The sequence below is a fragment of the Pseudochaenichthys georgianus genome, chromosome 15 (assembly GCF_902827115.2).
Source record: "Pseudochaenichthys georgianus chromosome 15, fPseGeo1.2, whole genome shotgun sequence".
Classification (NCBI taxonomy): Eukaryota; Metazoa; Chordata; class Actinopteri; order Perciformes; family Channichthyidae; genus Pseudochaenichthys; species Pseudochaenichthys georgianus.
Window position 1 is genome coordinate 29,926,702 of NC_047517.1, and position 13,290 is coordinate 29,939,991.

The 13,290-nt window shown below is 41.3% G+C and overlaps 1 protein-coding gene across 1 annotated transcript in view; it reads right to left on the reverse strand.

Annotated features, from left to right (window-relative positions):
- LOC117459714 (protein bicaudal C homolog 1-like) overlaps positions 1 to 13,290 on the reverse strand; it is a 58,733-nt gene that overhangs the window by 11,858 nt on the left and 33,585 nt on the right. Inside the window, exons 7-13 of the mRNA XM_034100797.2 lie at positions 10,792 to 10,974; positions 8,779 to 9,030; positions 7,174 to 7,305; positions 4,590 to 4,788; positions 2,633 to 2,791; positions 2,158 to 2,342; positions 1,894 to 2,035 (exon numbers count right to left, since the gene is read on the reverse strand). Of these exons, the coding sequence (XP_033956688.1) occupies positions 1,894 to 2,035; positions 2,158 to 2,342; positions 2,633 to 2,791; positions 4,590 to 4,788; positions 7,174 to 7,305; positions 8,779 to 9,030; positions 10,792 to 10,974 (1,252 nt within the window). The remainder of the gene's footprint in view (positions 1 to 1,893; positions 2,036 to 2,157; positions 2,343 to 2,632; positions 2,792 to 4,589; positions 4,789 to 7,173; positions 7,306 to 8,778; positions 9,031 to 10,791; positions 10,975 to 13,290) is intronic.

Consider the following 13,290-nt stretch of genomic DNA (forward strand, 5'->3'; position numbering starts at 1 on the left):
CCGTTGACAAAACAATCCGAAATCAACATTTAAATGCTGCGCAGCATTTTTCCTTCTATTTAAACCCAGTATTTCTACACAGTTGCATCTAAAGATCATGTAACCCACGGTTACTTATAGTAGAGAGGTCTGATTGGAACTGATTGATTTAAATATTTCTGTGTTCAGTACTTAACTCGGTGCTAGTGTTACAATCAGGCTTTAATAAAATCATTAGTATTGTATTACATTAATTACATTCCAGTAGTGACCGGATAGCATGCTTTAAATTGTGTGATTGTTTCCAATAACTCTAAAATTGAAATGTACTGAAAAAACTTCCAAAGCTCACATGGTTTTATCTAAAAAAGTTTTCACTACTGTCAAATAAATGTTTGCTCCCCCGCTTGACGCACACAGAAGCGAGGCATGCGCTGGCGAAAATATATTTGCAAACATATTTGTAATAGTTGATTTAATAAACAAATACTAATTGAATCCGATGAAATACTGTATTCCAATTGAGTATTTATTCTTACTGTATAAGGGAAGTCATAATGTGAAACTTCAAATGTAAAATAAGAAAAACATCATTCGATACAGTGTGAGTCTGTTCTGAGTGATGAGTGATTCAGAGGAGTGTGTGTAGCTTGGTGGGCATATGTACGTCTTCATGTGTTTAAGTGTCACAGGTCCCAGTTGGATCCTGGATTAATTAAAAACACAGCAGCTGTAATTACAGTGGTCCCTAACCCCTCCCCCACCAATTGACTCTGTGTAACAGGATGTGGGTGTGTGCTGAATGTGCATGATGTACTGCACAGTGTAAAATAATATGATGTCAGTCAATCTAACAAGGCTCTCTGGGGTTTAATGTTTTAACGGTTCCCCCTGCACTCCCTCATTCCACAGAGCGGATTGGAGTCGGACTGGGCGAGCCAGTCCAAACACATTCTGGGACACAGGGGGAGGAAAGGGAGGGGGAGGAAACCTTACCGGGACACACCGCATTGGGGGAGGACCAGCTCAGAAAACAGCGTGGAAAAACGAGACGCGTGAGAGGGAAAGTTTGAGGGGAAAACCGCGAGTGTAAGACACGGAGGCAATGAGGGCCTTTCTGAACCACTAGGAGACCAGCAGTTCACCCGTCTCCGTTCCAACTCAATACATGTAGTCGGAGGGAGAATGAGGTTAGGAGAACAGCACAGAGAAATTGAAAAAAGTTAATTCAAGGAACTTCTCTCTTAGTGGGTTTAAGGGTTACATACATCTCAAGTGGAAAAGCGTATATTGGACATTTATGTAAAGTCTGCACGATCGAGCAGAGTCAAAAATGTTGACAGCTCAAAAATGTTGTCAGCCCAAGGTTAAACTCACACATAAATCACAAGATTTTACTGACAGAAGTGGGCAAGACTCTTCTATAAGTAGAATGTTACAAATAACTTCTTAAGAGATATACTGGCGGTCACTTAGTTATTAAGACATTTACAGGTGATAGGCGTGTGGTTACTGCCTGCATAAGAACAGGAAAGGTTTCATATTGTGGATAGAGGTGATTATCAGATAAGATAGAACTACATGTGCTTTCACTAACTTCTGCATTCTTAAGGTCTAAATATAATCTTTAAATATACTCACAACGGACGCAGACTAATGTGTGTCCATGCACTAAAATGTTTTACACATGTTTTGTGGTTTGAACAGCTGCACGGGGGCTTTGGCAACAGGGGCGGGTGACTCAAAACCTTTAGATTAAGTTATTTTAGCACAAACAATATCACACCTACTTTAGTTTTCTGAAAATATTCTGATATAAAAGAATATAATTTTTTATATAAAATAAGAGCAAAAAAATGCAACAACCACATATTATTATTAGTTGGTTGGTTCAGAGTTGCTTAAGAGGAATACCTTCATCTGGGCTGGACTTGCTGGACCGCGGTTCTGAGGGATTGTGTCCGCTGGCCTCCTGGACGGAGTCACATGGCGCCGGACTCAAAACGGTTTCTGCAATTGACGCAGTTGCTATCCTCCCATAGACTGAGCTAGCATGCTATACACGAATGCACACATGGACATAAACATACGGAGCAAAATACATACACGACAAATGAGATTTACTGAACAAAAAAGTGAAAAATAATATTGCCTCATACAGGGAATAAAGGAGCCAACCTTGACATGTCCATTAAGCGTGCAGGAGCCCTTGCAGTCAGGGACCCCGTTGGACTGTTTGTCTATGGGGGCGAGGCCAGGTGGGGGGGAAGGTGTATTCTGTGTGTAACCCTGAACGCCTGACAGCAGGATGCTGTTCAGCGTGGCCTGGGCCGCAGGGTGCAGCATCAGCTGAGAGGAGAAGCCTGACAAACATAAGCGGTGCAGAATGTTACATTAACCATTAAAACGTTAAGATTTGTACAAGGGATAGGTGTATGATAATCATTGATACCGTACATGACTGCCTATTGTCTATCTATCTAACAATATGAAATAAAATAAAACAATATCAATTATTGAAGTTATATTTGTGATTTGAGTATTTCCACCTTAATATAAGAGTAATTCAAACAAATGGACGAAGACTGACTCACAGTGAACAGTTGGGCAAATGGGAAACATCCATGCAGATTTATACACATCTTATACAAACCTTGGGTGCTGGTGAGCGAGCTGGCCCAGAGAGAGGGGGAGTGTGTGGGGGTGCTGGGGCTCGGGGGCTGCAGGGGGCTCATGGAGGAGTTCAGGCTGTTGAGGAGGGCGTTTGGTGCACCAGAGTTGACCAAGGAGTGGGCCGCCGCACCAAGGAAACCTGAGGAGAACAGAAAGCAAGGGGAGAAAGGGGAGATGAATAAATCAGTGGTGGGTCCTGTGAAAGCACAGAGACATTTTTCAAGCTAATCACATGTTACAATACGTCCTTCGAAAAAATAATCGCGGTTTCCCAGCTATTTAACAGGAATTCCATCAAACTGTCATCAAGCAGACGAGGGAAGGAATTTCTTAGATTTCTACAAGGATGCGAAAGTATATATCGTGCGTGTCCTCATGCCCAAAAAACCCATGTTATTGAGAGCACCAACAATGTGGTGCTCGGTGTCTCGACCCAAACACAGTGTAAGAAAACAGAAAGAAGCAGGTCTGTGGCTTTAACAAAGGGCTAGTTTGGCTCCAGGAATAAGGCCACGGCTTCTTCTGGCTTTCTCGCCTGTAATCTGAGGAAAAGAAGCATGTAGCAATTACTAAAGGCAAGGATGTGGTCGTCCACAGCTTCTCCACGGGCCCCTGGGTTTAAACGAGATGGCGAGAAACCTACTGTACTGGGAATGCATGGCACATTGTTGTTTTTGTTGCCAATTGTATATCTATTTAATTTTCCTACCACAGTAAATGGGGATTTGAAGGACATAAAATAAAGGTTATTTGAACAGTATCATAAAATACCAGCACGCAAGGTCATAAAATCTGACAAAACGTGCCAAACTCCTGTAAAAAATCGTTGATTTCAAGAAAACCCTCAACACGATTAAAGATCTAATATCAGTGCCTACTCACCCCATATGCCCTACATACGTATAACCTCATGGCTGCAGACATTACATTAATAAAAAGAAACAAAGATAATATTGACGATATTAAACTCATATTCTCTCAAACATCGAAAGGAAATTCCTAAGTCACAGAATGTAGAGTTGCTCTGGCTCGCATTTGATGGTAAAGATATACAAAACAAACATTTTATCTTCAAACAGATAAAAAGTGATGGATCTATTGCTGGCATGTGCCATGAGCTACTTCCTGTCCGCTTATTCCTCTATCTTCTGCTCCTACTGCCTTGATGCATAATTCATCACGTCCTCATTTCCATGTTTTGAAAGTCTGGCCAAAAAACACGCATCATATGAAAACTGAAAGCAGATAACTTGAGATAAATATTCATCGTATACAGTATAACTACTTATACTGGAATCAAATTACAAAAAATGCAGTTCCCAGCTGAACTCTGCGTCTTCATGTTGAGGTCAGCGCTGCACACAAACAAACTCCTACGTGAGTTATAACCGTTCGTCATCCTATGATTCATGGTTTTGTAATTCATTCACAGCGGATGCAACTACATTTGTATCAAGGTTATTTTGAGATGGTTGGCTGATCAAAGATTTGCACACGTGGTGGTACTTATTTCTTGGAATAAAATTCATACCATCATAGTGAGCTCAGTCCTGCAGACATCTCCTACTGTAAAGCACATACAGATGATAATGCTAAACCCCATCGGTTGTGATTTATGTACATGTTAAGAGGATCTTTTAACCTTCCATTTTAAAAACGACTTGTGTTAACCAGGCGATAACAGGCTTTGAGGAGATCTGCCTCACAGATTTCTAAAATGGATGTGTGTGTGTTTCTGGTACACCTGTGAACGACAATGATGTATGAGGACAATACTTCCCATACAAAGACAGTTCATCTGTAATGCATTTCTTGCAAGGACAAAAAGATGGGGCCACTTCTTATCTTTCCTCACTAGTTTATCTTTTCCGGCCTCCGTGGAAAAAGTAGGAGAAACTCAAGTAGCAATCTATTAACAAGTTAGGAAGTGTCATTACCCAGATTGCTCAGCCCCAGGCCAGCTGAGGCCAGGATGTCCAGGCCGACGGGACAGATGAGGGACGGGAGGTTGGTGGCGGGATTCAATGCCACAGAGGGAGAGGAGGACATCACCCCGTTGCACTCCAGACCCAGGAGGAATTTTCGGGCTTCGTACATGTTCACCGCATTCCTCTCCACACTCTTGACTATCACCGACTGAGAGGGAGAAGAAATAGATGATGAATAAAGAATAAAAGACAGGTGTAGTGGACAAGGAAGTAAAGAGGAGAATAGGATGGAGCGAGGGGGGAAAAGAGAAGGAGAAAAGGAAAAACAGGGGAGGAGGCGGAGATTGATATGGCGGGGAATGTTGGCAAAAGAGAAATGGAGGATGTTGGGGAGTCAAACATTAAGGGGAGGAAGGAAGAGGGAATGAGGAGAGATTGAAAGGATAAACATTGAGGCAGTGTGGGGGAGAGAAGGAGACATGGGAGCTAAAGTGCTCCTGAATTAATAGCATAACAAATCATATTCCGCTAATTGATACCAGTGAAGAGAATATGAGACAGATAATCAATGACTATTATACAAGGCGGCATTTAATCAGTATTGAATAATTATAAACAGGAAGGATTTGAATCAGTGAGAGAAATGACTGAATCATTGTATGCATGGTTTCTCAATTCTCACCACAGTAGTGTGTTGTGGTTAAAACAAATATTTTAATCTCTTTAATTTATTGTTTTCATTGAAGTGGTTTAAGCTTTATTGTTAGATTTCGGTTTAAGTTGTTATCGCTTCATTTATTGAGCATTTTTGTTTTGTCAGTGTGCGGCAGTATGATCTGTAAACCATTCGAAAAAACTGAATAAAACACGAACAAAAAAGTTGAAATGAAATGACTTCTACATTTTCCACATGAGTAGAAACCTCACCCTCAATAAACATTACATACAAATAAACGTGAGCACAAATCATGCCATGTTTTTGTTTTGCCAGCGTTGAAAAATGGATTGTAATTATGATCAGTCTCTCTGAAACACACACACACACACACACACACACACACACACACACACACACACACACACACACACACACACACACACACACACACACACACACACACAACACACACACACACACACACACACACACACACACACACACACACACACACACACACACACACACACACACACACACACACACACACCCTCCTTTAAGGGGCTGCCAAAGTGCTGGGAGCACGGAGACTCTGGCACGCATTTGGACAGCCTTTTGGATTACTGCTGTCACCTTGTGAAAATGTTTAAGTGAAGGGTTCTTAAGAGGATCTGGGCTGGGTCGGTGTTTACTCTGGCACCTCCACATCAGTCCCTACAGGCCTGTCTGGTTTGGGCACTACAGGCCAAGTTATGAAATATGATTAGGTATAATATGTATTGAACAACATTAGACCATCAGAGGGTGGCTTTAAATTGAACACAGGTGCACCACAGTTGCTGCTTTATCACAATATGGAAATGATAAAAGTATTTAAGTAATTCAGTTTTATTTAATGAAATGTGAATGCGCGTACCACCAATTCACCACTTAATTAAGATGAAAACACGCAAAACAAGACGGTTATTTTTCAGTGGGAATAAAGACAGAAAGATTTAGTGTTCCCAGAAACATGCAGCCTGGGATTCCCACTGTGGCAAGTGTAGGTTTGCCAAAACTCTTCTCAGTGTTGGTATGGCAGGATTTCCTTTGGTATAAGGTTCCGTTTTTCCTTTTAAATTTCATTAAAGAGCGTTGAAATATGACAGGGTGATCTTTGATTTATTTCAATGTCATGCTGTGACATTTGCAGTAGAGTAAATCTCCAATAGAACAGATGCTTAGTTGTTCGTTGGCAGACTTTTTTCCTCTTTCTCTGCCAGCTTTTGGACAAGCAAGACAGCAGCTAGGTTTTTCTCAGGGTGAAGAGCTAGGATATGTTTACTTCTAAAATGTAAGGTTAGTTTCAACAGGATTATATCATTTCAAATATCTTCCCCATTATAAGCTACTAACCTGTTTTATTTCAGCGCAACATTGGAAACTGGCAATTCATCACACTTTTCTCGCTCATCAAATATGCTTTTTAATCCAACTGAAAATGCTTAGTAAGTATTACACTGTACAGAGAAACAAACTTATATTTAAGGCCAATTTTAATTTAAAAAAGAGTTTGCAGCCATGCTAACTAGCTGACTTTTTGTTGTTAAAAACCCATCTAAACAGTGGCATGGCAAACTAGCTTTAAATGCAGTGATATGCCAAGGTCAGTGCTATATTCTTGTCTCTATAGAAACAACTTAAAATAAACGTATATATGACGCATTTAAAATGACATCTGCGGAAGACTCAACATGGAATGTAAAGGGAATCCCCAATGTTATTAGAACGCATCCTCAGGGCATGATTAATGCCTGTGCAAAGCAATCCATCTAATAGTCGTTCAGACCTTTCACTCTGAGTGACAGACTGAAATCAACATCTCTACAGATAAACCCTTGGTGGAAAATCCCCCTAAACCCTCCATGCAGTTGGAGCATAATCCTGGAGTCATACCTTGCTGGGCTGTTTTGGCTTTGGTTTGATACTGATGAAGACATCCAGCTGCTCCATTAGCGCTGTGATACACTGGGGCTCCACCTCAATGTCCTCTTTAATGTCAAACATTAATACCAGAGGCAAGCAGCCCTGCGGAGGAAACACAAAATTAAAGTACATGAGCAACAAAACCATTATTTTCTCATGTCAGCCGCAGAGTTATATCTTTCCGGGCCTGACCCTGTAATATAAGCTATTTCTCATTACAGTATATTTCCTTATTATATTATACCATTTGTAGACCTATATGTTAGGCATACCAATAAATACAAGATCCACTGCTGAGTTCATCCCACACAGCGTTTGGGAAATTCCGCAAAGAGCAATCTGTTTTGCATGATCACCACCACAAGCACCACAGACATCTATATTTTGGGCCGAGTGCTGGCCGGCGTTCCTGTTGTGAGTGGGTGTAATTAGCAACCGAGTATAGAGGCCAGGCTGGCTCTGACAGGACCTGAGATTGAAGCTGTAATCTACAGTCTGGCTGGAAGAGGCCAAATCACGCAACTGAGAGCAGGACTCCTCTCTAGTGCATTCACAGCTACTCCCCTACTCCTTTCCCCCTCCATTTCTCAACTTCATCTCCCATCCCCTGCTTCCTATGCTTCCCCTCCCCCCTCTAACTCTTCTCAAATAAATCATTTTTTGTACAGCCTCACTCAGACAGAGAGTGAGAGTCTCCCTCTTGTGTGTACACACCAAGAGAAAGTCATGTTTAGCCACTACAACAACTTTGGCATTTGCTAAATGTCCTTGGGGCCAAATGGGAGACCGCAGACAAAGAGAAGGCCTCTGTAACTGAATTACCGCTCCACATTATGGATCTCCACACAGAAAGCCAAAGTTGTTTACCACTTATATGCCACAGCTCAGCAGAAGTTTTTTAGCCAGTGGTAATTAAACGGCCATCACTGTTGCACAGTTTTTAAACAGACATCCAATTTTAATCGGTAATTCAGATAAGGGTAGCCTCAGTGGTTACAGGCAACAACACAAGAATGACCACAGTGCATTTTTAACACACAGAAATGTAATTGTGATGCGCTTTCTACTGGTCCAAAAAACTCCAAAGTGCTAACCTCTGAATTACAGGCAGTGTAATTTAAATCCCCCAAAATATACTATACATGCAAGCCAAACCATTACCATCAACACTGAGAAGGATAATCTGTACAGCAAAGACATTAAGAACCTAAACCAAGCTGACGCAAATGTGTGTGTCCATCTCACATGCAGGTATGTGGCTAAGAATCATGCATAGTGTGCCAGCTACAGATTGTTGTACAACTGGACCTTTCAGCAGCACGAGCAGAACCAAGAAAATCTCGCCAAGCCGCAAAGGCATTCATGGTTTACTTCCTAAAAGCCATCTCAAAACCCACGCATCATTCACACATACCATGATGATGTTAGCGAGACAATGCCACCATTATAGCTACCACACAACATGTGGAATGTGTGTAAAGAAACCAATGCAATCCGTAACCCCGAAAAACAAAGCTTAGCAATTTAAAGTAATTATTTACAACCAGTGGATGTCAAGAAGGAAAGCACACACACCATGAGGTACTGCCGTGCCAGGCAGACTGATTCAATGGTGCCCTGGATGTAGACTGTGGATTTCTTCTGGGGGCTGTTGGGGTCGGGGAAGTGGATCTGGGCTCCGGTTCTCTGAGTGATGTGCTTGATGTTGCTGCCATTGCGGCCCTTCATGAAGAGGTGGTGCTGGGGAGCGATGTCCAGGTGGGTGGTGACTGAGATGGTGCTCGCCAGGCCGCCCGCCAAGTGCTCCAGCAGCAGAGCCGTGCCCCTCTGGGGAAGCAAGGGAACAAGGCAATGTAACAGAAATACATTATACATTCCTTCTAGCAGTCTGTTAAACTACGCATAGGTACAGGGTGCTTTGAGCCAGATGCTAACCTCACCTATATCAGTATCTTTCATTGTCTCAGGACTATTAATGTCTTCACAAAAACTCTGGATAAAAACATCATTTTGGCTTCAAAATCATGATATTATTAGAAGTAAATGTGTATTCAATCCTACTTTACATGACAACTATAACATCCATGTATTCAGATTATAACAATTTTTCATTTTGTATGAGGAGTATACAATATAAAAGTGAGTTTTCTATATCATTTTGGGTGCATGCCTATAGTGGGAAAGACCACATACACTTTCAGTTACCAAGACGAGCAGTAGGGCATATAGCCCATCAGATCAGTGTTTTCTATCCAACCCATGGAAACTATTATATTTTCCACTGCATCTGCTGGCCTGCTGAACACTCTCATTCCTCGCTGTCTCTGCTATGCCTCTGCACGACATCACTTGGCCCAGTAAAGAAAGTCATTTCCAGAGTGCAAAGGGAATCCACACTGTGGCCAGCATCCACAGCGGTTTGGGCAATCCAAGGGCCTCACACCACCACATGACATAGTGCACATATTCCTCTAATACACTCGCCTTCATCTGGCATGCTTCCCAATCCAGACAGAAAATGTGCCTAAATGTACACTAGTGTGCAAATCCAAATGTAAGTGCAGTAGCGTACATGAATACATAAATGCAGGGATGCATGTATGCATTCGCTGGCACAGAACTGGGTGCCACATTGATAACAGAGGCTCTATAATGGACGACTTTATTAAAATAATCCTTGGAAGGCTTTAACTAGCCACAACTAAGATGTTAAGGAAGTGCATCTGTGAGTATATGCAATACATAAATAATACATTAGGTTTATGCATTAACAATATGCAGATTGGAAATACAGTAAGAAATATCACAATCTAAAAAATAATAATTCAGGAGAGACTTCTGGACTTGGTGGTGTTTCAAGAGCTGAACCAGCAGCTGTCCAGTTTAAGCGACCAAACATCTCTCCGCACTCTCGTGCCCCTGTGGTGCTGAAAGTAATGAGGCACTTAAAGCAAGAAAAGTGAGGAACACTGACAGTGTTGGTGGGCCTCGACATGCGGCAGCTCTGGAAACCTTTTTTTGGTCTGTGGCTCGCCATGTAAACGTTTGGGGAAGAATGAGGGTATTTATTCAAATGTTGTTACGCTGAAATGACAGGTCAGGGCTCAGTTCAAGCAATTTTGACACAACACTGGCTTTTGGGAATGTTGAAACTGCAACTTTTGTGATTTGCCCCCCTCATAACCTCAGTCCAATTTAAAGGGAAACATCCGAACAAAAACATTATTTATATTGTTGATATTATTGCAACATTAAACATATAGAGGTTTACTGTAAAACGGAAACTAGAGCATCAATATCGAAATAATTTGATGACAAAATCATGTGAGTCATATAGTAAATATGTACTGAAATGATGGGCTTATATGTACTGTATAATAATAATGCACAAAACAATGATTACAATGACAGAACAGTATTAGACAACAATCTTGTCTTGATTCATCGTTTCAACACTTATCAAGCAAACTAGCTCAGATTACGTGAATATTTGATGCTTTTCTGTTTTTATGGGTTTTTAAATTTTTGGTTACTGCTTATTCACTCAACTATCCAGTAATGACACCACATCTTGGAGACCCTCCTCACCTTGACAGCATTGGTGTTGTTCTGCGAGCCGCGGACCACGCCGGTGGCCCTGTAGAGGCGGGTCGAGGGCTTGAAGGAGACGGTGAGGTTGTATGTCTGCGAGATGTGCTGCACGGTGGGGGAGCTGGGGTCCGACTGCATGATGGCAGGAAGCTCGAAGGACAGCACAACAGGGAGCAGCTCCTACAACATGGAGGATGGAAAAGAAAGTGAAATTACTTAGGAAAAAAAACCTAAACCATGCTGAAATACTGCAGTTATGATAGCTTATCATTATGCTGCCATATCCTCTGCCAGGAAGTAAAACATTTAATGTTATATTTCTTTAACAAAAATCACAAACGGGCACTGTTTTATCACATTGAGCTGTCACTCAGAATGATTAAGACCATATGGCACCAAGTGAAAACACGAAAGAAAATGGTGATTTCTTTACATAGTGTAGAGACTGATGTGAATTGACATACAGACATAACAACAGTGCCTATAGCATAAGGTGGCAAAACTTGGAATGTAAATCTGTCCGCTCAAATAAATCCAGAGAAGTTAATTTAAAACGAGGTCAGCAGTGTCAGCATTACAGATATCCTTTGTTACATGAAGTTTGCTACAGATTTGAACATTATTCACACACGTATTTAAAAGTTCGGCAAAGAAATCAGCATGTTCTTTGGCACACACGCACACATTAATTTCAGGTCGTTGAATGTAACCACAGGAACAGTTTCATACATCAGCCGTTGTCATTTGTATCACAGCAGCCATTCAAACAAAATAGAGGCAGACAGAAAGGTCCTCGCTTCGAGCATACACATACTTATGCATGCATGGGAGAGAAATCAAACACACACACACACCACACACACACACACACCACACACACACACACACACCACACACACACACACACACACACACACACCACACACACACACACCACACACACACACACACACACACACACACACACACACACACACACACACACACACACACACACACACACACACACAGAAGAGAATGAATAGACACGCACACAGTGTTATCCAAACACTGGCTCTTGGGCAGAGCGCCACTATGGTTTTGGCTGCCAGTGAAGGGCAAGCAGCATGAATTGCTCTGACCAAAGAAATGCATCCCTGATCAGTCCCATATGCGCCTGGCCTTACATTTATATCGCGTTTCAGCACTCGCTCTCTCAGGGCTTGAGAAATGTAGGTCAGCACTGAGGGAAATGCAAGAGAGGACAAGCAGAGCAGCAGGAGTCGGGTGCTGAATGAAGAATGGAATGATTTTTATATGGTGGTCAGCTTTTTTTCTTCTCAAAAAGTCTACCTGGCACATATGAGTTTCACATGAATTCAATCTGAAAGCGCTGTTAGAAAGCCTCAGTTCTCCCGGCATAAGGGTGAGAGATGAAGAAAAATATCTTTCGAGGTAAAGCAACCAGCCAGACCTTTCATCACCTGCCTGTCAGCGCCACCTCTGAAAGCTCAAAGAAACCCCCCCGAGAATCCATCACCTCAACAACCGACTTGTTTCAGACTCAAACACATCTCCACCCAAGAGGGCCTCTGAAATACAGTAGACCTTACAAGGCCACTGTAGTATTTCTGAATGTTAAAGGGACATTACATCCATCGCTGATCCACCTCAGGGAGACCAGCCCTGACTTCTGGTTTCAGGAGAGATGGGAGAGGATGTGGTCTTAAGGCCACCCAGAACCAAACTAACAGTGCACTGTATATTGTTATTCACTGGAGACCTCAACCGTAGGGGGTCAACAAACTGGAGTAAACTCTTTCTGCTTTTTATGATGTGGTGCTTTGATTTTTGAAACAATACAAACTCCAAAAATCCCCTCATTCCTCTTTTTCCAAACTGATTTGATAGCAGTGGTTGGATATGTTGGGAAAGATTTTAAATATATTTGTAAGAGTTGGATGAGAATATCTTATCTCACTCTCAGATAGAAAGCACACATTTTAGCTATTATTTTAAAGCAACACTGAACTATAGTAAAGGTTTTTTTTTTTTTTTTTTTTTTATTTGTGCTAAAATAAATACCTGCCATTGTAAAATAGCAGAACTCGCTAATAGGTAGACTGCTGACAATTACAAAGAATTGTACATTTAAAGACACTCTGGATAAGGTAGTATGTAAGTATTGATATGTTGACCAGTACCACCAGGAGGAGTGGTATATATTCAATATAAAAGTAACCAGTAATACTCTTTCAAGTTAAGGTCCTTCATTGCAATTATCAATCTTCATGCTTAACTAATACACACAAGTATTAGTATCATATATTATTGGTTTTATAATTATATTATATTCATATTCTATACTGAATCTGAAACTGCAGAAACATTTTAATTATGTCAATTAAATATAGTGGAGTAAAAGTATTAAGTAGCAGAAAATGGAAACACTTAACTAAAGCACAAGTATTTCAAAACGTACAGTACTTGAAAACATTTACTTAGCCAGATTTATCA